The 26,862-nt window shown below is 46.4% G+C and overlaps 1 protein-coding gene and 1 long non-coding RNA gene across 6 annotated transcripts in view; both read left to right on the forward strand.

Annotated features, from left to right (window-relative positions):
• LOC112912515 (uncharacterized) overlaps positions 1-26,862 on the forward strand; it is a 58,351-nt gene that overhangs the window by 13,684 nt on the left and 17,805 nt on the right. For 3 of the 5 annotated variants that reach the window (XR_011999170.1, XR_011999168.1, XR_011999172.1), the window contains one exon: positions 9,451-9,863. The exons of 1 other annotated variant lie outside the window; for it this stretch is intronic. This is a non-coding gene — a long non-coding RNA (uncharacterized lncRNA). Of the gene's footprint in view, positions 1-9,450; positions 9,864-12,365; positions 13,689-26,862 lie in introns of those variants that run through there. One more of the 5 variants, XR_011999169.1, reaches the window with a different exon arrangement.
• LOC140597299 (uncharacterized) lies at positions 1,418-6,879 on the forward strand. The gene is made up of 2 exons (XM_072745405.1): positions 1,418-1,740; positions 1,779-6,879. The coding sequence occupies exons 1-2, from the start codon at positions 1,418-1,420 to the stop codon at positions 2,353-2,355; spliced, it is 900 nt and encodes a 299-aa protein (XP_072601506.1). The 3' UTR covers positions 2,356-6,879.

A 26,862-nucleotide genomic window follows, 5' to 3' on the forward strand; every position in this document is an offset into this window, starting at 1 on the left:
GCTTCTCCCTATGCCTGTGTCTCTGGCTCTTTCTCTCTCTGTGTCTGTCATGAATAAATAAATAAAATCTGAAAAAAAAAGTCGAATTAGCTTAGGAAACAGTGAAAGATATGATTATGAAAACCCTTAACTATCAGCTAGAAGGGTCTGAAAGTTATGCGGAGATATAGAGAGCCATTGAAAGTTTTCCAGAAAGACATATGTATCACCAGAACAAGAGGATTGTTTTCTATTCCCTATGTACAGAGATCTAAAGAGGAAAGCTTGATCCAGGGAAACCAGAAAGAATGGTCTAGCAAAAGCTGGGAGTAAAGTGACAAGTGGCCAGATCAGAATGGCTGTGATAGGAGTAGAAAGAAAATCCTGAGACAACCCCAAGGAAGAAGCAAAAGACTGCGTAACTGCTGAGGGGAGTAGTGGGTAGGATGCATCCAGACAAGAGAAAAATCAACTATAACCCTCAGAAATTTCTGTCCCGGATGAGCAGGTGGAAATACAGCAGTTGGGAAGGACAGCCAGGTGGAGGGAGATAAATTCAGGTTTACGCCTCTTTTATCAGGGAACATAAAGCAACCAGAAGGCTTTTTGGTTGACTGGAAATGGCCAGTAGGCAGATGAGCAGATGGCTATCTGTTTGGCCTTATTTCTGACTGCCCTGAAAAAAAAATGTGTATATAAACGGAATAGGGGGGGATTCCTGGGTGGCTCAGCGGTTTGGTGCCTGCCTTCGGCCCGGGGCATGATCCTGGAGTCCAGGGATTGAGTCCCGCATCGGGCTCCCTGCCTGGAGCCTGCTTCTCCCTCTGCCTGTGTCTCTGCCGCTCTCTCTCTCTCTCTCTCTCTCTCTCTCTCTCTCTCTCTTTGTGTGTGTGTCTCTTGAATAAATAACACCTGAAAAATGAATAGGTAAGTTGTTGCTGAGGGAAGAAGACAAAGTTAAAGGTGGAGATTCAGTCATATACAGAATTAGTGATTAAAACTGAACTCGGGCATTTCATAGCTTCTTTGAAATACTTGCAATTCATGGATACATTCTCCTCTTTTTTTTAATGTCACAAACATATAGGATAAAATGTGAAAATCCTATGCAACCCTCCCTACCACCCATAGAGTCTGATGAGCTGCTGTGTCCCTGGAGCAGTTAGAACCTTCTGCAATCCAGCAGGAGTTTCCAGAACAACTATCAGCCCTTGTGGAAAATGTCGAACCTTCTCCAGTACAGCAGGGAGTCCCAATGCAGACTGGAGATCTTCCTGAGGAAACTGAACTTTCTCCAAGCCAGCAGTGGAGCTCATCTCTGCCTCCGATGCCTGTTGTAGCTGTAGAACCTTCTCCAGTCAGCCTGAGCACCACGCTCAGTTCCAGTACATCATGAGGTGACATTCTACCTCTCGGTCCTGGTGAAGCTCAGCATCCAATGTTGCCCAATATCACAGTAAAACGTGTAGACCTGGAGGTTTTCATAACTCCAGTGCCCACTAAGTTTGCACATTCTCCTGGGCAGGAGGAGGCCACTGTTCAAGCTCCAGTTCCCCCTGAGCAGGTTGAATTTTCTCCAGCCCAGTCCAAGCTTCTTTTTCAGTCTCCAGAGACCCCTGAAGATGAATTTCCTCCAGGCCAACAAGAACTCATACTACAGACTCGAGACCCTCCTAAGGAGATGGAACCTACTTCAGCGCAACAGGAGGTCCCAGCTGAGCCATCAGAGCCCCCTAAGGAGATTGAACCATCTGCAAATGAGTATGCAGTCTCAGCTCATTCTCCAGGGCCCACTGAAGACGGCAAACCTCCACCCAACCAGAAGTTCCATCTCAGCCTCCTGTTCCCCAGCAGGTCCCAGCGATATCTCCTGAGCCCCCTCAGGAGGCAGAGCCTTCTCCCACACAACAGGAATCCCCAGCCCAGTCTTTAGAACTTGCTAACAAAGTGGAACCTCTTCCGGTCTCTCAAGAGACCCCTTCTCAGCTTCTGCAGTTTCCTGAGAAGGTGGAATCCTCTCCATTCCTGCAAAAAGCTCCATCTCTACCTCTAGAGCCCCTTAAGGAGGTAGAACTTTCTCCAGCCCAACAGGTGGCACAGACTCAGCCTTCAGAGCTCCCTGAGAAGCTAGAGTCATTTCCAATTCTGCAGCAGGCTTCAACTCAGTCCCCAGAACCCCATCAAGAGGCAGAACCTTCTCCAGTTCAGCCTCCAGAGCCATCTAAGGAGGTTGAACCACAACTTCCAGTCCATAAGGAGGTGACAGTTCCACCTCAAGGACAAGATCAAGCTCAGCATTCAAGCTTGCCCCGTGTCACTGCTAAACCTGTTGACCTGGAGCTTACTGTACCTCCAGAGCCTTCTACAACCCTGTAGCAGACTCCAGCTCCTCCAGAGGATCCAGAGGTGACACTTCCACATCTAGAACATGTTGGGGCTCAGAGTCCAAGTTTGTCTGAAGTCACAGTTCAACCTTTAATCTGGAGCTTACCCTAACACCAGAACCCATTACAGAGGTTGAAACTTCAACCATGCAAGAGACTCCAGGTCCTCCTTTAGAGCCACCTGGGGAGTTTGTAGTTCAGCCTCCCATGTATCGGGAGGTGACAGTTCCAACTCCAGGTCAGGATCAAGCTCAGCATCTATTGTTATCCATTGTAACGGTTCAGCCTTTGGACTTGGTGCTTACCATGACTCCAGAACCCCCCATGTAAGTTGAACATTCTACAACCGTGAAATAAACTACTGCTCCTCCAAAGGACCTGGAAGTGACATTTGCACATCAAGAGCAGGTTCAAACTCAGCATCCAATCTTGACTGAGGTCACAGTTCAGCCTTTGGATCTGGGGCTTCCTATGACTCTAGAATTCACTAAGGAGATTGAACATCATCAACCTATGCAGGAGATTCCAATCCAGCTTCCAGGGCCACCTAAGGTGGTTACTGTAGCTCAATGTCCAGTATATCAGGAGGAGACCTTGCCCTGGTCCGGACCCTGCCCGTCTGACCCCCCGCCTTCGGGGATCCCCGGAACCCTGGTCTTGGCACTCTTCTGAACTCCTGCTTGAATTGCCCCAGGCACTTACCCCATCAGCAGAGCCGGGGGCGGGGAGTGTAACTTGAGATCCTCTGCTCCAGCCCAGATTTAGGCCCTCCTAAGCAGTTGACTGAGACTTTGGTTCCATTCCTCGACAAGGATTCAAATGGTGAGCTGCCCCCAGAGACAGATCAGTATCTGAATGACAAGCCAACCCTGCATGAGAGGCTTTTACAAGTGGTTCCCACGTTGGGTTGGGATGAGAATCAGACCATAGTTCTGCCTCCTCCACTCAAAAGTAAGATGAAAACTGGAGATGAGCCAGAAGATCACCCACCAGTCATTTGAAATCCTTGCTCCACCTCTGGACAGTAAGAGTTTAAAACCAACCAAGGTTTTTGTTTCATCCTGAAACCTAGAGAAAGATCTAGTTCAGCATCGAAGGCTCACCAAAGTTGTTATTGGAACTCCAAACCAATTTGAAAATAAAGAGCTCCTAGAACAACTGCTGGATGATTATTCAGATTCTGGTACGAATATAATACATCCTGTGGAAAACCAGCCAATGTGTTTCCTAAGGGGACCAGATCAACCCCCAAAGCTCCCCGAGGATCCTGAAATTTCTTCGCTCCCACAGGAGACACCTGCAGGACCTCTCCAGTCCACTGTAGAGAAACCTGAACCTTTCTTGCCTGGGGTGGAGGTCCAGGCCAAGCATCCAGAGTCCCCCGAAGAGACAGAAACACCTCCACTTCTTCAGGACGCTCTATCTCAGCCTCCAGAGATGCTTAAGGAAGCTGGAAATCCTGTAAGCCCACCGAGGGCCCCAGCTGTACCTTCAGGTACCCCTGAAGTCCAACAGGAAGCCTCAGCTCAACCTACAGAGGCAACTGAGGAAGTAGAACCTTCGACCCCTCACGAGGCCTGAGCTCAGCCAACGGAGGAGGAGGTACCACCTCAGGAGGTAAATGTGCCATGTCTGAGTCAGAATGAAGCTCAGTGGCCGAAATTACACAATGTCACTGTTAACCTGTAGATTTGGCACTTACTGTAACTGTGACTCAGCCTGCACAGCACCCCAAGAAGGCTGAGCCTTCTCTAGGCCCACAGGAGGCCCCAGATCAACCCGAGGAGGCTGGGCCTACTCTCGTTGCACAGGAAGCCTCAGCTCAGCCTGCAGAGCTCCCCGAGTAGGCTGGACCTACTCCTGTCCAGGAGGAGGCTCCAACTGTAGTTTCTGAGTTTCCTATAGAGTATCCACTTCTAAATCTGCCTCAAAATGATGAGCTAATCACTCCCATTTTATGGTTCAGTATACAACTTACTTAAAGTTGCCCAGTGTTACATATAAATCCGTGGTTGTGGAATTTACCCTAACTCTGGAGCCTACAAAGGATATTGAGTCTGCTACAGCCCAGCAGGAGGCCCCAGTTCAGCCTCTTGAGCATACTGAGGAGGCAGATCCTTCTTCACCCCAGCAAAGGCCTCAGCTAAACCTCCAGAGGAGGTTGAGCCTTCAAGTGAGCAGGAGCAACCAGCTCAAACTTTGGAGCCTCCTGCGGGGATTGAATCTTCCCTAATTCAGCAGGACACCCCAGCTCAGCCTATTCCAAGCGAACAGGAACCACCAGCTCAGCTTTCTGAGCCTACTGGGGAAGTTGAACCTTCAGTGACTCAGCAGGAGACCCCAGCTCAGCCGCCCCCCCCCGAAAATCCTGAAGAGATAAAACCTTCCCCCCAAGAGGAGGCCTCAGATGAGCCTGCAGAGCTCCCTAATGAGGCAGAATCTTCAACCCAGCAAGAGACACCAGGTCAATCTCCAGGGGAGATAGAATCTTCTGCAACCCTGCAAGAACAATGATCTCAGCCACCAGAGCTGTCTTTGGAGGAGGTACAATCTATTCCAACCCAGCAGGAGCACCCAGCTCAACCCCTAGACCATCATGAGGTGACAGTTGCACCTCCAGGTCACCATCAGGTTCAACATTTAAACCTGCCCCATATCACTGTGAAACCTGCAGACGTGCAGGTTACTGTAACACCAGAACCCACTACAGAGGTGGGATCTTTGCCAGTTCAGCATGAGTCTGTCACTCAGCCCTCTGTGCCCATTAATGTGGAACCTTTTGCAACCCACCATGAAGTCCCAACTCTGCCTCCACAGTCCCCTGAGGAGATTGAACTTTTGCCATTTCAACAGGAGACTCCAACTAAGTCCCCAGAATCTCCCACGCAGGAGAAACCTCCAACACAGCAGGAGACCCCTGTTCAGACCCCTGGAGAGGTTAAACCTTCCACAACCCAGCAGGACACCCTGGCTCAGGATTCACAGGCTCCTGAGGAGGGTGAATCACCTTCAATCCAGGAGGAGGCCCTGGCTCAACTTCCAAGGACTCAGGAAGAGAAGGAACCTTCTCCACCCCAGCAGGAGGCCCCTGCTGAGCTTCCACAAATCCCTGAGGAGGGTGAACCTTCCTCAATACAGGAGGAGAGCAGGGGCATCATGCACAGACTCCTGAGAAAGCTAAACTTTCTTCAACCCAGCAGGAGGCCCCAACCCAGTATCCACAGGCCTCCTAGGAGGAAGAACCATCTCCAGCTCAGGAAGAAGCTCCCACTTAATTCCACAGATGTCTGAGAAGAGTGAATCATTAACCCAGGAGGAAAGCCAGGGTCAGCATCGACAGACCTCTGTGGAGGTTGCACCTTCTCCAATCCAACAAGAAGCCCCAGCTCAGCACTCACAGGGCTCCAACGGGTTCAAATACTTTTTCAGAAAGTAACCATCTTTTCTTTCTCTATTCTCTTCCCTTCAAAACAAATGTTGCAACTTCGGAGTTAGTTAAAAATCAGAATTGTAGACCCACATTACGTTTTTAAAGACATGAAACACATTCTTTGCTCCTTTTATTTTTTTTCACATTCAATATATAGAACATTGGCATTTTATTTTAGAAATTACTTTGTCAACTTAATCCCTAATTCAAGGTTAGGGTTACAGAAAAGTTCTTCTACAAAATATTTCATACAAGATGTGTATGAGATACTGATATTTGGGTAATATACCTTATTTGAAAGATAATTTTTAAAAAAATATTTTATTTATTCATGAGAGCCACTCAGGGAGAAGCAGAGACATAGGCAGAGGGAAAAGCAGGCTCCCTGAGGGGATCAGGCCCCAAACCCAAGGCAGATGCTCAACCACTGAGTCACTCAGGTGTCCCTATGCACATAAAGGTTTTCAAATGCTGTAGCATCATCTCACTTACGGCCATAGTTACTCTGTTCTGAAGTCCCTGAGATTCTGTTTGAAGGGAGCTTTAAAAGGCTGTGTCCTCTTCTATGTCCACAACTCTAGGAGCACTCTGATATAATTGGCTCTCTAAAGTTCAAATAAGGGGTCAGAGCCAAGGGCCAAGACTTCAGGAAAAGCCCCAGAAATTCCCCGCACTCAAAAGCAGTTTCAGAGTTACACATTTCCCAAAAGATGACAGAGCTAACCATAGTCTTCCAAATCCTGTCAGTTGCTTTAAATTATGGTTATAGTGGCTGTGGAACCCTTGATCTTTAATAACCAGGTGGTTGAAATAAATCCTGTAGCTCCTCTTGGGTTCTGGCATCTGTAATCTCTTCACAGGGTTTGTATTCCACAGCTATTTCACCACGTTCTGTAATAAAGTTAATGAGGACCAATTCAGAGTTTTTCTTATTCTAAAATGTGCTGTACTGGGTGTTATGCTATATGTTGGCAAATTGAACTCCAATAAAGAAATAAAAATGAGATTGCTGTATACAATAATAGATCCCATCATTAGACATTCTTTTGAAATTTAAAAGCAGAAAATAAAAGCATTTTCCTAGAAGTTTTGTCATCTCACACTTCTGTTTTTATCATAACTATTTTTTTAAAGACTTTACTTGAGAGAGAGAGAGAGAGAGAGAGAGAGTGCATAAGCAGGGGGGAGGGGCAGAGGGAGAGATAAAAGCAGACTCCCCACTGAATAAGGGAGTCTGACTGTGGGGCTTGATCCCAGGACCCTGGGATCATGACCTGAACTAAAGGCAGACACTTAACTCACTGAGCCACCAAGGCACTCCTCCATCTCAGTTTTTTAAAAGATGTGTGTGTGTGTGTGTGTGTGTGTGTGTGTTTGTGTGTGTGTGTGTGTGTGTGTGAGAGAGAGAGAGAGAGAGAGAGAGAGAGAATGTATGTGAGGGCATGGGTAGGGGGAAGGGCAGAAGGAGAGGGAGAGAATCCCAAGCAGATCCCCTGCTAAGTGTGGAACCCCCAATTCAGGGATAGATCTAGGACCCTGAGATCATGACCTAAGCCAAAATCAGAGGTCCAATGTTGGACCCATCTAGCCACCCACAAGTCCCTCCATCTCATATACTGAGAAACCAATCGCACTTTAAAAATCATTATGCTGCACCATATGCTTGAATATCTGATAGCTCTATTCTCTCTCATTACCCTTCCTTTTTTTTTATACTAAAGATTCCTATATATCCTTAGATTTTTTTCCAGAATACATTTAAAAGCAGTTTGTCGGGCATCCCTGGGTGGCGCAGCGGTTTGGCGCCTGCCTTTGGCCCAGGGCGCGATCCTGGAGACCCGGGATCGAGTCCCACATCGGGCTCCCGGTGCATGGAGCCTGCTTCTCCCTCTGCCTGAGTCTCTGCCTCCCTCTCTGTGACTATCATAAATAAATAAAAATTTAAAAAAAAAATAAATAATAAAAGCAGTTTGTCCAGATCCCCTCTCCAAAGCATATCTTCCCCTCCCCACCAAAACATGTCTCTATTTACCTATCTACCTACAAAGATACAGATAGATGTGCAGATACAAACATAAATGTACGTATCTTCAAGAGATTTCTAGGTGTTACCTAATTCAACACCAATCTTGAGGCTGGATTAAGTATCTTTCTAAATCTGTGACCCTGTCTCTCGTAATAACTATTTTTAAGGGTATAGTTCAGTGGCATTAAGTACATTCACATTGTTGTGCAACCATTTCCAGAACATTTTTCCTTTCATGAACCCAAACTGAGACTCTGTGTCCATTCGACAATAACTCCCCATCCCACCCACAGCCCAGCCCCTGGCAACCACCATTCTTCTATTCTGGAAACCTTTTGAAATGATCGCTTCCCTGCTGCTTTCAATCCAGCTGGAGTTTTCCTCTCCTTGCAGATACAATATAGAATACTTTGGAGAGGGGGCGGGCATGCATCTGAACACTTTACTGGCAGAAACAGGCCTATGTACCTTATAGACAATACAATTTCCCTTAAGGCAAAGTAGAGCTACAAGACTTTTTAGCCTAAGGAGTTTTGAATGTGTCTAAGGATACCACAGCATATTAGGGCGAGGGTTGGCATATTAGGGTGAGGCCAACAACCCAGACGTTTAGTTTGGTTCTTAAAGGTTGTCAGTCAGAGTTGACAGCTAATGGAGATTCCATCTGATGACTACGGAAGTCAGTCTTCACTGGAAGACCTGCCCAAGCTGGAAACCGTTGACTAATACAGGGTCAGGGTCAATTCTTACAAGCAAATAAAGCTTCTAATACTTAGCTAGGATTTCTTAGTCTTTTTTTAAAAGATTTTATTTATTTGAGAGAGAGAGAGAGAGAGAGAGAGGAGAGAGAGAGACAGAGGCAGCGACACAGGTAGATGGAGAAGCAGGTGCCATTCAGGGAGCTCGACCTGGGACTGGTTCTCAGGTCTCCAGGATCAGGCTCTGGGCAGAAGGTGGCACCAAACTTCTGAGCCACCAGGGCTGCTCGGATTTCTTAGTATTGAAGACTCAGAGCTCTGAAGCAGGGGAGCAACTATTTGGGGACTCTCTACTAATTATAAAATTGGCAAAAAAAACCCACAAAAAAAAAAAGAGAAAACAAAAAAAAGGGCTCCTGGGTAGCTTAGGTCATGATCTCAGGATTGTAAGACTAAGCCCCACATTGGAGTCCATGCTGGACGTGGAGCCTGCTGAAGATTAGCTCTCTCTTCCTCTCCCTCGACTCCTCCCCTGCCTCCTTCTCTAAGAAAATAAATAAATAAAATAATATTAAAAAAGTAAAATTTCCTTTGAGCACAGCCTGTAAGATTCACAGCACTGTAGAACTCAATAGGGAATACAATCAACACTATTCAATAGGATGACCACTTTCAAGGTTCACAAAAACATGGTTGATCATTACATCAAAATCATATTTACTCAATATGTCAGTGCCAGAAACAAAAACTGAAACCGAACTGATTCAAAAAACTTAATCTGATAAATTCTCCAAGAGGAAAACAATAATGATAAGAAGTTGACATGTTTTGTCTGCTTACCATGTTCCAGGGATAGTTCTAACCTTTTTATATTCACCTCCTTTACTCTTACAATCTTCCCCATGATGTAAGTTGCATTATCTTACTTTGCAGATAAAGAAATAGCAGCCTAGCAAGAATAAATACCTACGAATTTGACTCTAAAACCCAAAATTGCATAATAAATCTAGAGACAGACATGGACAACAGATACCCAAAGCTTCTAATCACTATATCACTACTTTGTGTTATGGGCAAGCAAACAAGAAAGAAGATTGGGTCAAACACTTCCTATGTGGAGGCAAGTCACTGTATATCTCTACACTGGGACAAAAATATTTTCTGTCATTTGTCTCACACATACAACAAAGAACAAATTTGAGACTGCCGCTTTGGAAGCATTTGGTGAATAAAAGAAAATGAAGTGTTTTCATCAACTAACTTTTCAAAATGAGTTAATTTGCTCAAGGAACATGAAGTACTTTAAGGACAAAAAAAAAAAAAAAAGAAAAAGAAAAAAAGAACAATCAAGCAAGTCTTACCTAAAACCGCAACCAACAGTTTCTGGAATGCATCAGACATAGCCTTCTTTATAGGAAGCTTCTGGGTTGTTTTCCTTTTCATCAGAAATGATAAAGGCTGTAAATCCAAACAAAACAAATGAACTTAAATTTATAGCTGAAAGATAACTGATTTTTTTTTGTTGTATGTTTTAAAAGGAAAGTGCATCCATGATTCTTAGATCATTATCCTAGCAACTAAGGGCAGGCATAACACAAGAGTTTGGTGGAATGGCTCTGCTGTAGGTGTACCCTGGAAGGGCACATTCTTACTGCCCTGATCTCTCCCAGAAGTTCCTGAAGTACCAAAAGGGAGATGCAAGCCAAAAAGGTGGCACAAATCTCACATCACAGATTTCAAATGGACAAGTTGAAACTCTACTTCTACAGAGCCTACCTACTCTCCTGTGCATCAAGGGCTGGAATCACACAGTAAGGAACATTGGGTGTTAGTGCACATGACCTGGTCTCTTCCTAAGCATCATCCACAGGACCCTATTTGTAACAGCCCTGTCCCTGCCTTAAAACCCTAAGCCTAGGGACACCTGGGTGGCTCAGGCGTTAAGTGTCTGCCTTCAGCCCAGGGCATGATCCTGGGATCCCCGGGATCTACTCCGACATTGGGCTCCTTGCATGAAGCCTGCTTCTCCCTCTGCCTATGTCTCTGCCCTCTGTGTGTGTGTGTCTCTCATAAATAAATAAATAAATAAATAAATAAATAAATAAATAAATAAAATCTTCAAAGACAAACAACCCAGAGCTGAAGTGCTATGAACTCTGGGAAAAAAACAGTATCAATCGGAATACCTTTTCTAGGATTCTGTATTTGTTTCTTTACACAGCAGCCCTTTTATAGGAGGCAAAGGAATGAATATTTACACAAGAGTTTATTTAAATCTTTAGTTGATAATTTTGCTGGCATAATTGAAGGCTACAAGAGATCTGTATTTGAAGGACTAGGACTATTTTTTTTTAATTTTTTTATGATAGTCACAGAGAGAGAGAGAGAGTGAGAGAGGCAGAGACATAGGCAGAGGGAGAAGCAGGCTCCATGCACCGGGAGCCTGATGTGGGACTCGATCCCGGGTCTCCATGATCGCGCCCTGGGCCAAAGGCAGGCGCCAAACCGCTGTGCCACCCAGGGATCACCTGAAGGACTAAGACTATTTTAGCACAAGGCAAATTCTTTACCACAAATAGGAAAAATATTACTTCCCTCTTCCTAGACTTCTTGGCAGAAAGTCAGGTTTGAATTTTAAACCTAAAGGTTCTTTCAGGTATTGCCTATGAAAAAAAAACAAAACAAAACAAAACAACTGTATTGTAGGACAGAAAAACTCCACTCCACCCAAGGCTTTAGTAGCTCAGCAAGGGGAAAGACTTGATGATATATCTGAAAAGATGAGTTTTAGAAAGATTCTACCTCCACTCCACTCTACCTCCACTGTAAACAGACCTTCCTGCAGCTTACCCAAAGGCTCCTCGACCATGCCAACTCCAAGACTCTTGCCCTCAAAGGATGGCAACACCACCTCTAAAGCACAGAAGAATTTCAGGCTCTCCTTCTGAAGGGGTTCCATGGTATCTTCATTTTCCCTTTCTTCAAGGTCAGAAAGATCCTGAAGCTGTTGGGATTTTCAATTAAAGGTCCTTCCTAGGATCTCAAGATGTTTTGTTATTAGAAATAAAAACTAAACTCCAGCAAACCTAGCTAACAGTTGAAGTATCCTATAGCTTCAAAATCAAGTAAGACTTGCAAATGAACTATTAGATATAGACAATTGCTTTTTATTCTACACCCTAGAAATATTGGTGAAAATTATGGACACCACCACCCAAATCATTGAGAGTATTATTAATTTTAGGTGGCAGGCCAATGTTCAGGTCCTTCCACTTGGAGGACTCTCACATCTCCCCACTCCCAGTTCTCTCTTCTCTAATGTCCAATATTTCAGTGTTGAAGTGAGTCGGATTAGTCAAAGAAAATCTATAAAGTTTGCCTTGGTGATCCTTTTTGACCATCCATTGAAACCAAAATAATAATTTGCCAATTCTTGGCATTGGGAGCTGTTTAGGGCCAGGGCCTGATGTTGAACCGCTTTATGTTTGGTGCCAAGATGAAGCTAAAGACAGGAGAGAGAGACCGACAAGTGTCACAACCTGCCACATAGGCTAGTTTTGGATACACCCGAGAGTTATCAATACCTATTTCATGAACTGATTGTGAAGATTGAATAGGGAACAACATTGTAAGCAATGAGCTCATAGTAAGCCCTAAATGAATGTTATTTATCATTTTTAAGCTACAGTACTTTTCTGCATCATTTCTAGGGCCTCTGATTAATTGGAAGATTTCCTTCACCTCTAGTGGTGAGAGTGATGATGAAAGCAAGGAAGCCCTCCAGAAGCAAATGATAGGGTTGTAGGTGAGCAAAGGAAGTAAATTGTTTTTGTTGTCCCATCCTGTAGCTCCTGTCTGAGAACACAACCTGAAGAGCAGACAAGATGGACCTAACACGGACAAAGGACCTTAATCTGCAACACTCCTCTCCCCAAGTTAGCAACCTGTTAGAACAAGGAATATACATACTTGTATAAATTTTATAAGCAATGAAACAATTAGAGGTTATTTGCATTAAATAGCTCCTTTGAGAAGGCAAATGCCTCCAGTGTTAACTCTCTAAATAACTTACATTCTGCGGTGAATTTCTTATATCCACTAGTTTTGTCTTAATGCCTATGTCAACTTTAGGCAGGATGTAGTATATTAACACATTCATAAATATTTAAATAATGCAAATAAAGTCATAGCACTATTGTTTTTTAATTTTTTTAAAGTTTTATTTATTCATGAGAGACACACAGAGAGAGGAAGAGACATAAGCAGAGGGAGAAGCAGGCTCCCTTGGGGAGCCCGATGAAGCACTGGATCCCACAACCACCAGATCACGCCCTAAGCTTAACCACTGAGCCACCTACGTGTCCCAGCACTATTAATTCTTTTTTTTAAAGTTTATTTATTTATTTCTTAGAGACACAGAGAGAGACAGAGGGAGAAGCAGGCTCCATGCAGGGAGCTTCATGCTGGTGGCGCTAAGCCACTAAGCCACCAGGGCTGCCCTATTAATTCTTCACTGTTTGTTCCTGCATCCTTCTCTATCACTAGTTTATAAGCTCCTTAAGTGCTTGACGGAACCATATCTTATTCTTTTCTCATTCCTAGAACCAAGTACATTCTGTTGTTGATTGAGGGAGTGAATGAAAGAATGAGTGATAAGAAAATGAAACTACTTTCTCTAGCTGAAGCTGCCTGCTGGGAAGGAAAAATGAAGACAAACTTTTAAATGTTGAGAGCTGCTGGGGAGGCTAATAGTGAGGCATAGTGGAGCTGTTCTGGACAACAAGGAAGCTTCAGAAGGGCCCTGAGCCCCCGAGTTGGAGAGATAGCTGTCACCTTGGATAAGCTTGCCAACCAATTTTCTTCATGCTACTGAAAAACGTTCTCAGGTGTCTTAGACCTTTCCTTGATTTATTTTATTTAAGACATTATTCTTTTTTCTGTATTTATAAAAGGCAAAAAACAACAACAAAAAGCCCAACCAGGAACTATGTGTAGTTGCCAAAGTATTAAAGAACACATAAGTAAACTGGATAACAGTTCTGGAAAGCAGGAGTAATAACCCACGGCTCTGTGTTAAATAAATAAAGAGGGTGCCTGGATGGCTCAGAGGGTTGGGCACCTGCCTTCGGCTCAGGTTGTGATCCCAGGGTCTTGGGATCAAGTCCTGCCTGCATCAGGCTCCCTCCTCAGCAGAGAGTCTGCTTCTCCCTCTCATGGTCTCATTCTCTTTCAAATGAATAAATAAAATAAAAAAAAATAAATTCACATAATAGTAAATATAAGCAACACTCTTCTTGTGAAGATTTCCTAAATTAAGAGGCAGCAGAAAATGACACGGGATTCATTATTTTTTTTAAGAAAGGATTTTATTTATTTATTCATGAGAGAGACAAAGAGAGAAAAACAGACACAAGCAGAGGGAGAAGCAGGCTCCATGCAGGGCGCCCGATGTGGGACTCCAGGATCACGCCCTGGGACAACGCAGGCGCTAAACCGCTGAGCCACCCGGGGATCCCGGACACAGGGATTTAACATCAATTGGGGTTTGATCTCTAGCTTCCAGTTGTTGTCATGAACCCTAAGTAAGTCACTTAACTATCCTGAGTTCGAGTTTCTTCGTCTAAAAAAAAAGGAAAACAAGTAACACAAAACCACCACAGCCTCCCAAGGAAACCAGAGGATCGATGTAGCAATGCACCTGGAAGCATCCTGTAAATCAGGAGTGCTCTGTGAGTGCTAGTCTGTTATCACAGAATTCAGCACTTTGTACCAGCGGAGTTAGGAATTTCCTACTTGACCCACCTTCACTGGAGAATTCTGAAACAGATGCTTCTCCTGACATGCCTGTTGTGCTCTGTGAGCATCCCTTGCTGAATAAAGCTTGATGATGGCACAGAAACCAGGGCGGGCCACGGCCGCCTTTGGAAAGACTCCTCCGGAATACAGAAGGCAGAGCTGGGAGAATGCTGTGAACAGAGCACTGCGGGGTGGTCCCACACCAAATACGCACAAGAAATTTCACGCCCAGAAGCCAAAACTGCCCGTTCCCTCATATTCCCTAAAGCCTCTGCACTTCTCACTTCACGAACAGGTTTTCCTCTGGAACCCTAAGATTCGAAAAGCATTAGAAGGCAACAGGCGCTGGCTGTGGAGCGCTGCCCCTCAAACATCTCCTGGGGCTGGGAGACCGCCGAGGTCCCCTCTAGAGCCCGGGTGCCTCTCAGCGGAGCCTACAAAGCGCCTGAGCGGCTAAGGCCAGTCTCCAGGGCTCCGGGTCACCGAGGGGGCGGCCTTCTCCCTCCCCGCTCCATCCTGGCTCGGCTCACGGGCAAGGCCTCGGCCGGCCAAGGGTCCGGAACTTAGCTCCCACACCAGCAAGGTTTTATCACTGTCGGTGGGAAGCGCAAGAGACCGACTCCGCCACCCTCCGGTCACTGCTCCAAGGTGCCCCCGCGCTTCTTCAAGAGAGGCGGGGCCGGGGGGCGGGGCCGGCTCGGCGGGAGTGGGGAGGGGACCGCCCCGCCCCCGCCCGCCCTGGCCCCCCACTCTGGGCGGGTCTCTAACTCGACTTCCCTCCCGCAGCCCCACCGCGCCAGAGTCCTAGAGTTTCCTTCTTCTCTTCAAGTGTATTTTTAGGGTAGAGTCCAAAGGGTGAGCTTCCAGGATCCCAGGGTACGGTCATCTCTACAGCGACTGGCGTCAGCGGCACTGCCAGAGAAGATTTAGAGTACTAAGCAGTTAGTGGTTACCTACTGACCTTTAAACATTTAGATTGCTCCTGTGGCCTGGCTGGCTCAGTGGTTGGGGGTTTCCTTCCGCTAGGGCTAGGGCGTGATCCCGGGATGCCAGGATCCATCCCACCTCGGGCTCCCCTGGGGGAGCCTGCTTCTCCCTCTGCCTATGTCTCTGCCTCTCTCTGTGTGTCTCTGATGAATCAATAAATAAAATCCTTAAAAAATTTTTTAGATTTCTCAACTCCCTGTGGGCAATGATCACTAAAAAGACAATACTTTGGCTTAGTGCTTTCATGAGGGACGCCTGGGTGGCTCAATGGTTGAACATCTGCCCTAGGCTCAGGGTGTGATCCTGGGGTGCAGGATTGAGTCCCACATCAGGCTCCTTGCAGGGAGCCTGTTTCTCCCTCTGCCTGTCTCTCTGCCTCTCTCTGTGTGTCTCTCATGAATAAATAAATTCTTAAAATCTTAAAAAAAAAATGTCCTGGGGTTTCTAAACAGTGGTTTTCAGACTGGAGCTGGCCTTTAATGAAGTCTTCACGGCTTTGCAAAACAAGAAAAGGACCATATAATCAGGATTTACACACACACACACACACACACACACACACACACACACATATATATATAAAACAAAATCTATCCCATTTTTTTATCCTAAAAATATGACCTTTATTTTTCATGCTACAATAATGTTTTATGAAGACTTGCTGATAGAGGATAGTTTTAATGAGTGCTTTTACCTGAGCTTTAAAATAAAAAGTTGGAATTTTTTCCAACTTTGTTGATGTTTTACTGGTCTGTGAAATCCAAGTGAAGGCCCAGAAGTAGCGATATCAGTGGCCCAAGTGGGACAGTTAAGTCAGTGTTGTTAGCTATGTGCAGGACAATCCTCCAATGGCTCCTTTTCTGTCTTTGCATTGTCCTTATGCACGTTTTACTCCACATTAGCACATTCAGATCCCAAAGAAAGATGCCTTTATTTTCTTAAACATCTAGATTTTAGCCCATTCTCTGAAAGCACACCCAAAGCATTGGCACCTGGCACCATCTCCTGACCCCAGCCAGCACGACTTTCTCCACCTCAATATACAAGACCCGTAGCCCACCCATTATCTTCTTGGGAATCTTCTTTTACTTTGAAAATAGTTGGCTTTGGAGGAATAACCGGGATCCTGATACTGTTTTAAACCAAAAATTGTAGATTTCTATTACCCATCTCATTATCCATTGTATTAATTGTATTATACCCATTAGTTGAGTATGTCTCCGCTTCTCTGGGTAGCTTATAAACACCTCAAGAACAATAGTTGTGGTTTATTTTCCTTCTTCGAGTGCCTGCCACACTCTACGATTAGGTACTGGAATATATCTAGAATTAAAAGTGAATAAATCAACACATCCTTTGCACAAGGAATGCTTTAATAATTATCCAAATATAACAACTTCTTCATTGTGGTCCTCTTGGTTTGCAAATGAGAGTCAGAACCAGAGGCCTGGGTCCAGACAGGTACAAGGAGGAAGCCCGAGACAATCATTTATTCCTGGGGGATCCGGTCAGGATTATTCCTAAAAGAGAAGGAAAGAAAATAACATGAAGCAGAGGCAAGAGGAAGGAGAAATGAATTCCTGAGTGAGAAGAGGAGCTCTGGAATGACTCTACCACAGCCCTGTGTCCTGTCTCATCCCAAGAAACATCCTGTCATCCAGTAGGAGAGTGGCCGGCCTGCACAGTGCAACCTCCATGCTACCCTGTGGAGAGAAAACAGATTGGTTCTTGTTTTTACTACTCAGTAACCTCCTTCTGCAGCTACATGACCCAGATCTTAGAGCAGTGCTCAGAATCCCCTTCATTCCTAGCTCTCTGCTTTGTCCCCCCGGCCCTCTGCTTCGTCCCTTAAATTTCTCCTATCTCTGGTCTTTGTCCTCTACTTCCCCCACCCGATATGCTTCAGCATTTTCAAATCCTTCTCTTCCTCTGATGTAGGAGAGCACCATTGTATAAGGCTGAGAGTTTCTAAATAAATAAAAGGTAAATAAATAAATAATCAATCTCAGGTGCAACCAGTGACTCTCCCTCCAGAACAGGTCAGCCCTAATAGCCATCAATGTCCCTTCTGCGTGGTGTTTCTAGAGTAGGCAAGGCACTTAACTCCCTCCATCTTCACAGACGCCTGGAGGCCAGTTGTAGTCAACTGGCCAGTTGTACATACAGCCAGTTGTATTCTGTGTATATCCAGTTTGAAGCTCAGAAAAGTAAACATCCTAATGTCCACCATCGTGGACAAATGCTGACAGGAGCATTTACATTTACAGAAAATGTTGCTGCCAATTAGCGAGAGGGGACCCTGTGGCAACCATGACAGTATAGCTCAATTGCTCCTAGGCCTCCAGCTGATGGAACCAAGCAGGGATCTGCCTCCAAACTGAACCAATCAGGTTCTTTATCCCAGGTACTTGGACAGGGACTAAGCCTAGGCAGTCTCTGTTGCTGCTCAGGACATTAGCCCATCCACTTGGGGCAGCCAGAGTGTGTGCTGTGGAATGTGGAGCAGAGAATGCTGCTCTCTACCAAGAAAGTACTGAAGCAAATGCACCAGGAGGCAGAAACTTGCCAGGAAAAGCTGGCTGACACTTTCCAGCTCTGCTTCCACTACCTTCTGAGATCTAGCTGCACCTGTGTAAGCTCAGTGAGACACCTTGTGCCCTCAGGAAACAGCTCCCTCAACTCACTTGAATTACTTTGTTACTGCATCCAAAGAGTTTTATTTATTTATTTATTTTTTAAAGATCTATTTTTTTTAAGATTTAATTTATTCATGTGAGACACACAGAGAGAGACAGAGACATGGTCAGAGGGAGAAGCAGGCTCCCTGATGTGGGATTCGATCCCAGGCCCTGGGGATCACCACCTGAGCTGAAGGCAGATGATCAACCACTGAGCCACCCAGGCGCCCAAATATTTATTTGTTTATTTATTTATTTTGAGAGAGAGAGAGAGAGAATGACACAGCCCTAACGGGTGAGGGTCAGAGGGAGAGGGGAAATCCCAAGCACACTCTGTGCTGAGTGTGGAGCCTGACTCGGGACTTGGTCCATGACTGTGAGATCATGACCTGAGTGGAAATCAAGAGTTGGACGCTCAACTGACTGAGCCACCCAGACGCCCCCTTCGAAAATAATTTTAGTACATCAGAAAAAGACCCAGGTCCTGGGTATTGTAAGTCAGAGTTCCAAGCCCTGCCACTCTCCCACATTTTTCAAAGCTATAAAAGGGTCTAGTCCTTGCCTACTGTGCCTTTCTCTGTCACTACAACTTTCCCAGGGCTCTGGCTGCTACCTTAGTCCCACAGTGTCCTCCCCACCAGTTCTTCATACCCCCTGCACCAGACACAATCTTTTTTGCACAGCTGATGGCTGAGAGAAGATTGGGGCTCAGTATGTTTGGAAGGAAGAGAGAGAGAGAGAGAGAGAGAGAGAGAGAGAGCACCTGTGAGAACAGAGGACTAAGAGTGAGGCAGAGAAGGCTTGCTCCTGCGCTGGCATGTACCCCCCAGGGGCTGAGTATTTCCAGATTAGGCAAAGCCTCCCTCCCAGAGGCCTATTTAGACATCCCCACAATCGCGACAGGGAGTGGCCGGGGGTGGGCCAGGAGGGACAGGACAACTGTTTACCCCCATACTTCCTAGTCAGAGCAGATGGTAGTTCATGCCAAGATTGAGGGTTTATAGGGAAAGGAGATGTCAAAACAGGCAGCATAGAGACCAGGGTAAATCTTGCCTGATCAGGGAGGCTCTTCAGATGAAGAGTCTCGGGATATGAATCAGAGTATGAAAGAGGACAGAAGGTCCATGTCATGGACCTATGGAGCCTCCTGGAGAGGCTCTGAGGTGGGCAGTTTGCACTTGGCCTTTAATCAGACATTGGCCAAAGTTATTACTTGATGGTTAGAGTGGAGCCTTCAGGGCCACCAGCCTGGTATTCGGCACTGGTTCTATGAGCCTCAGTTTGCTCATCTGTAAAGTGGGCATCATAATAGTTTCCATCACATGAAACGGTGGGTGAAATGGGCTCTGCAGGTAAAGTGCTTAGTATATGACACACTCTCAAGAAATGTTGGTTGCTGCTGTTGCTCCTGCTCTGCTATTAACTATGCAGAGCTTTTCTAGATCCTGTACACCAAAGAATCTGTTAAGTGGATGGGCACTACAGCCACTTGTCAAGTCCTCTGCTCAGCAAAAACATTTCTGGACTCCATGGGCAGTCCCTCTGGGGACACTCCCAGACGTCGAATAGGAAGAGAAGTCCTGTGAGTAGAGCTTTTCCACCCTGAGACACTGGCCAGACCTTTACAGTCCTCGTGGCAAATGTTTTCTGAGTGACTCCGGTAATCCTTGCAGCAGAAATGCCTGTAGATCTGGAAGATGCCGTAGTCGAAGCTGCCATCTGCGTTTTCATTTCCCTTCGATATGTTGAATCTGCTTTCCACAAAAGCCAGACATAGCCCTTCAAATAGGGAGAAGAGGGTTTTAGGTTTTTAGGTTTTTAGAAGAGGGTTTTTTTTTTTTTTAGGGTTTTTGAGCTGAAGGAGGAGGGTGATGGAGGAGAGAGGGAGATCAGGAAGCAGAAGAAAGGCAAGAGGATAGACACCTTTACGGATGGATACTGAAGGTAGACAGGCATTCAATTTTCAAAGAAGTGAGACTATAAATGGCAAGCAAAGACAATGGGTCCTCTTTGGGGCCCTTTACAGTTACTGTCAAACAACCAATCCCTTGGGGCCTGATCACCAGAACTTAGAGGGGATGTGTATCCAAAAAGCCCAGGAAATTATAAATTATAAATGTAAAGAAATGGGCCTGGGTGCCTCAAGAATGTCTAGCTACTCTGGGGGAACTTGGCTCTCTCAGTTCAAGGGCAATCAAAATGGTCAAAACTCAACGATCCAGCACCTACAAAAAGAGGAAGCAATTCAAAAGCCTCCACAGCCACCTACCCATCAGCTTCCCCAGGATCCACTCACCTACACTCTTCACAACATGTAACATCATGTCTAGTACTGTGTTCCCTGTGTTCAGTACTGGGACTAACTTGCAATCAGCTCTGGCTGGAAGGAGCCCCGGGGAAGGGTCGTCTCAAAATGCCAGGAAAACCTCCATGGGCATGGGTCTGTGACCACAGCCAACCCCACATAGTGCAACCCCCTGAGGTTCTACAGGTTACAGTCCAAAAGGAAGCGATAAGCTTCCACTGTCCCAGGCTGAATGAGTAGCCATCCCTCACCTTCCAGGTATTTGGATGATAAGGTACCATTGCAGCAGCCAACACAAGTAACATAATATGAATGCTAGAAACCCAATCCTTGAGGACAGGTGCAGGAGACCAGACATTCAGGAAAACCTCTTGACCCACGGGACATAGATCTCTACTCCTCCACACTTACTTACCATCTGAGGCCCTGTACCAATCGAGCTACTCAGTAACTATCCGGCTCTGAAAAAGCACCTGGATTGGCTGTTGGGGGGCAGCAGGTGGGGCTCTCAAGAGACTGCACTAAGTGTTCAGATCACATGGGGACCGCATTAAGGGAAGAATGGGCACAGAGCTGAGAGGAAGAGATGGGGGCAAGGAGGCCTCATTTTAAGAAGATTGGGTTGGGGTGGTAGGAACTGGGGCGGCAAGAGTCAGGGGCAGTTTAGCAAAGATGAAGGATGGTTGGAGGTGGAAAGAAAGTATGTGGTGGGCTGGGAAGTGAGGGGTTGAGTCCGTGTGGACAAGAAGATGCATCGAAGACTTGGGATAGGGCTGAGATCAGAGCTATCAAGAAGGGGTGAGCTCAGCAGGGCATCCGCTTGGATGGCAGGCATTGAATAAGGGTGGGTGGAGGTGGGGTGTTAGGGCTGAGCAGACCTTGGGGGACTGGGATAAGAAAGCTGAGTCAGAAAAGGGGAAAGCCAAGGCGGTGGGGCTCAGAGGAGGTTGGCGTGGAGCACCGGGATTGCCACAGGGGCTGAGGGGTGAGGACGTGATGCTTCAGAGGGCGGAGGAGGATGTGTCTGCGCTCGGGGTTGGAACTGGACTACCAGGGCTCAAGAGTGTGGCTGCAGCAGCAACACCAGAGGTGAGGGGTGGGGGTACATGCTGGGCGCGGGTCCCCGTCGGGAGAAGATGGAGGGGGCGGTCAGCAGGGGCTGTGCGGGCTGAAGGCTCGGCTCCGAGGGGGCAGGGTGCGGGGCTGGAACGGGGAAGGCAAAGGGTCCTGAAGCAGGACGGCGCAAAGGAACCAGGGGGCTGGGACCAGGGACTGCGCCCGCTGCCCTTTCGCATCTCAACCCCGCCGCCCCTCCCCCCCGCCCCCTGACCCCGGGGTCACCAGAGGGAGCGGGGAGGGGGCGGGGGTCGCTCCTGGCCGCTGCAGCCTCTGCGCCTCTGACCCGACGCGCCGGCCTCTCCGCCACCGACACCCGGAAACTGCGCTCGGGGCGCCTGAAGCCATCCCCGCGGGTGGGCGCTCGGCCCCGCCCCCGGCCCGCGGAGCCAATGGCGGGGCGGGAGGAGCCGCGGGGCGGGGCCCACGTTCCTGAAGCCCGGGAAGCCTTGAACAAAGGCTAACAGAGTTTTGAGCAGCTCCTGAGCCCTGCCCTAGTAAGACCCCAGTGTCCCCTAAGTGCCTGCCCCTGAAACTCAAGGCTGTCTAAAGAATTTGCTGCTTATTGCAGCCACCACCTGAAGATAGGGCCCCTGTGTCCCAGCTTCTGTGAGAGAGAAGGAGTCTAGCCTTGGTGAGTGCCAGTTAGCAAATCCAGATGGTTCCATATGGGCTAACCCCCTTTCCTGCCTTCTGTAATCTCTCACTTCTGACTATGAAGCCCCTACTTATTCCCTTCCCTAGTCCCTCAATCTCCCTGTGCAATACTCAGTCACCTCTGCACTTGCCCCAGTTGAGTTCCGTTCACGATGAACCCTTTTCCCTGTGCCACAGCAATATTCTATTACTATGGAAATCTGTCTGGACCACTTTAAGGAGTACCTGGTTTGGTTTGTTTTTGACAGGGGAGATGTTCAGGATCAGCTTTTAAAATTAATTTGCTTATTTTTCAGGATCAGCCTTTGAAATAATCATCCCAAGGATGTTTAAGTTTAGAGGTCCAAAGGCCACATTTTTTAAAAAAGATTTTATTTATTCATGAGACACACACAGAGAGAGGCAGAGACACAGGCAGAGGGAGAAGCTGGCTTCATGCAGGGAGCCTGATGCGGGACTCGATCCCAGGACTCCAGGATCATGCCCTGGGCCCAAGGCAGGCGCTCAACCACTGAGCCACCCAGGGATCCCCACGAGGCCACATTTTTAGAAACTGTTTCCCTATGGGCACCGTTTCCTCTGGCAGCCCTTTTGAATGGAGGCTATGTTTTCTCAGATACCTCATTGCCATTAGTCCATGCAGCTTTCATTCCAGTGAGAACGTTCTGGAGGCCAAGCTAAGAATCAACTCCAAGTGCTTCTCCAGTCACTTCTGGAGATGACTGCATGTGATTGGCATCCAGTATCTGGTACCTTAACCTACTGCCCAGCTAGAAGGACACCTTTTGTGTTTCTGACTTAGCCAGCTCTCCACCATGTTACTACTCCATGGAGACAACACCTTCGTTTTAGAAAGACTTGAACACCCACCCATTTGTCAGATAGTATTGGTTGGCTCTTGCTACCCACTTCTATCCCTTTCTCTGCAGGTGCTAGAAGCCCACAAACCACATTTCACAGATTCCCTTGACAGCAGAGTTCTGCCAATAAAACGTACCTGTGTGAAATCTAGGAGGTGAAAAGGAGGTGGAAACCATTCTTTCCTCCTCTGCAGTAGCAGATGGGCAGGCTGCATGTTGGGGCTCCTTGTTGCCAGTCACAGGTTTGGGATCATGGAGGGCTGCAGGGACTTCAGCAGTGGGTTCCCGAAGTGTACTGACTTTTGAGTGGCAGGAACAGCTTTGAATGTATGGAAAGCAGCTGTGGTAGAGTAACCTGACATTCACCACTGCTAGCCCCACAGTGGTGAGCAGCCATTCCTTGTAAGACATTATGACCAGAGCTGATACCAAGGGATGGATGCTTAACCATCTGAGCCACCCCGGCATCCCAGAAGTGGAGGGAGTTGTGCTTCTTCCACAGATTGCGCTTCATTATCCCTGTGCTTCATTATCTGTGTTGATTGAGGAAGGCAGTAGTAGGTTTGGTGGTGGGTGGCGTTGGGAGAGAGCCTGGTAGCACACATCGGACCCTCAGTGGAGTCAGGAGAGGCTAGTGGGGTGGTCCATGAGAATGGGTAAGTGGCACCACCAATATATTTTCTGAAATAAAGGAGTGAGGAGGGCAGTCTTGGGTAATTACCACCCTCACACATTTTTCTTTACCCTAGCCCTCCAGCCCCTCCGTGCTAGCTATCCAAGTGTTGGGATTTTTTTTTTTAAGAAAAGAAACAAAATACCCCAATGTGAATTATCTATAGCTTGTTAGAATGAAGAACCCCCTATGCCAAGACGGGGCACATATTTTGTGCATGAGTTTGAGCGTTTGGGAAGAAAAAGAGGCCTTAGCCCTACTGTGGACCTAGGCTCAATGATCCAAATATTCTGTTAACGCTCAAAATCTTACAAGGGGGCCAGAAAGAGATGATCTTCTATGGGCAGGTCAAGCATGTTGTGAATAACTTGTATTTGGTGAACCAGGGGAGAGAGCACCAGAATAAACTGCCAATTGATTTAATAGTCTGTACACCTGGAGCTACGTTTTCTAGTTTTCAGACACTGATTATTGGGGAAATAAGGGGAAGACACCCCTATTTATCCTTTCTTACGTGGACTGCCTCTTGTGGAAGTACAGTCTCCCACAAGGGATTCTAGCATCAGGCCTGTTCCTCTCACCAATGGCCCCTGTTACCTGTATATACATGTTTATTTCCATTTTAATTCCTTACCACATGGCTAGAATTGGTTATTAATTTATACATTTTTAAATGAGAAAAATAGGTATTTTACAAGCAGTGCTGAGAAGCCAATATCAGAAAATAAATTTTATGGTGGGAATATGAACTAGTACAGACACTCTGGAAAACTGTGTGGAGGATCCTCAAAGAGTTAAAAATAGATCTGCCCTACGACGCAGCAATTGCACTGCTGGGGATTTACCCCAAAGATACAGATGCAATGAAACGCCAGGACACCTGCACCCTGATGTTTATAGCAGCAATGTCCACAATAGCCAAAGTGTGGAAGGAACCTTGTCCATCAAAATTTGAATGGATAAAGAAGATGTGGTCTATGTATACAATGGAATATTACTCAGCCATTAGAAACGACAAATACCTACCATTTGCTCCGACATGCATGGAACTGGAGGGTATTAAGGGGAGCGAAATAAGTCAATCGGAAAGCACAAACATTATATGGTCTCATTCATTTGGGGAATACAAAAAATAGTGAAAGGGAATAAAGGGGAAAGGAGAAAAAATGAGTGGGAAATATCAGAAAGGGATACAGAACATAAGAGACTCCTAACTCTGGGAAAAGAACTAGGAGTAGTGGAAGGGGAGGGGGCGGGGGGTGATGGGAACTGATGGGGGCACTTGATGGGATGAGCCCTGGGTGTTATTCTATATGTTGGCAAATTGAACACCAATGAAAAATAATTTTTTAATAAAAAGAAAAAGAAAATAAGCTTTATAGACAGCCTGAGGCAGTACAAGGTCACTTGAGGACAATGACAGTGTGGAGTTCACTGTCACTCTCCTCACCCAGGTCTCCCACAGCTGAATCTGCAGCCTGAGGCTTCTCTGCTGGGGTATCACCTTTCTCTCTGCAAAAAGGAAGAAGAATGCCTTTAACTCTGTAAAGGAACAATTAAACTTTTCTAATTAACTCATTTTAGAAAAGAAGTATAAATTGTCCCCAATCAAGTACCCTGGTTCCTTGTTGAAAATCTCATCCTCATCAGAAGAATCCCTGTCGTGTAGCTTCTGTGCCATGTTTTTCTTCCGTGTGGCATTGAGAGGTCTGTACATGTCCCGAAGCCAAAGTGGCCACCTTCTCCAGAAAAAACCCTCCTAGAAAACAGAAATGACAGTGTTAGTTCTGCATTTCCCTGCTTTCTCCAGCCATGGGAATTTATTTTCCTCAGACTTACCTGACTCTCACGTTCGATTGAACATCTCTTATGCAGCAGAGAATTAAAGAAGAGCCTTGTAGGAAACACATATGCAGACAATTAGTGACTCACGCCATTTCCCATACCTGTCACAATTGTGTATCTCTGGTCCTATTAGGACATCTCAGTCCATAAACACAGGAAGCAAAATCACTACAGACCTGGGATCCTGAAAATAATCCATGCATGCTCTCCACTACACTTCCAGAATTTTCCCATGTCTGTCCATAATGGCCCCACAATTTCTCTGGGGGGGCCTTTGTATGTGGGTTGGCATTGAGTATAAGCAAGATTTTCATCCTGCTCACCTGGGCCCTTGGCCGAGTGCCCTCGTGGAGTGAACAAACTGTGCAACTCTAACACAGAAGCACCTTACTCTCTCCAGAAGCAGTTTACTTTGGTCCCCTTTGGACTTTGTCTCATAGGCATCATTTGCTGGGGAGGAGGAGAGAGAGGTGTTTCTATTTTCCTAGCTGCTTTATCCTACAAGTTGATTCACACCAAATAAATGCACAAGGCCAACCAACAAAGTTACCTAACTCCCTGACTTTCTCACTGCAGGCTGTGGCTAATGAGTGAGTGAGGAAGGTCACAGCCAGCGCTAAAACACAAAATATTATTTTGAATACAAACAACATACAAAAAATCAGAGTGTATAGTAAGTTTGTCTTAGAAACTGCTTATGTTGGCACGCCCAGGTGGCTCAGCAGTTGAGTAATGCCTTTGGCTCTGGGCGTGCGTGGTTCTGGTCTGGGGATCGACTCCACATTAGGCTCCGTGAGAGGAGCCTGCTTATCCCTCTATCTCTCTGCTTCTCTCTCTGCGTCTCTCATGAAGAAATTAAAAAATATTTTTAAAAGCCTGCTTATGTCTTGACAGTATGTATGTACGGAGTTGTGACATAAAATGTAGCTCGCAGCCCAAGAACAGTATAATCAGAGGAGAAGTGCCCCTCTGGAAAGGAACCATCTTCTGACACTCAGTAGCAGTGTATGCCCATGGGGCAATTTACCTTCCCTTTCTTCTCCATTTCCTTATTATAAAAGGAAGAGACAAACTATTACCTAAGGGCTCTCCCAGTTAACAGTCTGTGGAGTCTGGACAAAGGGAATAGAGAGTGGTGGATCAAAAACCAGGAGGAGGAGGGAAGTTTTCCTGCCACTTTACAGGAAGGAGTCCTATTTTTCTGCCTTCCATCAGCCTTGAAGACTTGCCCTCTTAGCCCAAGACTCTGTAGCCAGGCCTGATGGTCACTACCAGCAGGAACAGGTGCATCCACAACCCCTCTCCGCCCTTTTTCTTTAAAGGAGTAGTGACAGTAGATGCTCTGTGTCAGTTCCATTCTAACTCAGATTTGTCTGGGAAGCTAATTTGGCTGGATCCAGGCAAAGCATTAGACCAAATCAATATTCT

This window comes from Vulpes vulpes, unplaced genomic scaffold, assembly GCF_048418805.1.
Source record: "Vulpes vulpes isolate BD-2025 unplaced genomic scaffold, VulVul3 u000000689, whole genome shotgun sequence".
NCBI lineage: Eukaryota > Metazoa > Chordata > Mammalia > Carnivora > Canidae > Vulpes > Vulpes vulpes.

Bases quoted from the DNA above. Each gene is read 5' to 3' on its own strand.
- LOC140597299 (XM_072745405.1), top strand. From the start codon at position 1,418: ATGTTGCCCAATATCACAGTAAAACGTGTAGACCTGGAGGTTTTCATA. The intron at 1,741-1,778 runs GTATGCAGTCTC...GGCCCACTGAAG, and splicing joins ATTGAACCATCTGCAAATGA to ACGGCAAACCTCCACCCAAC.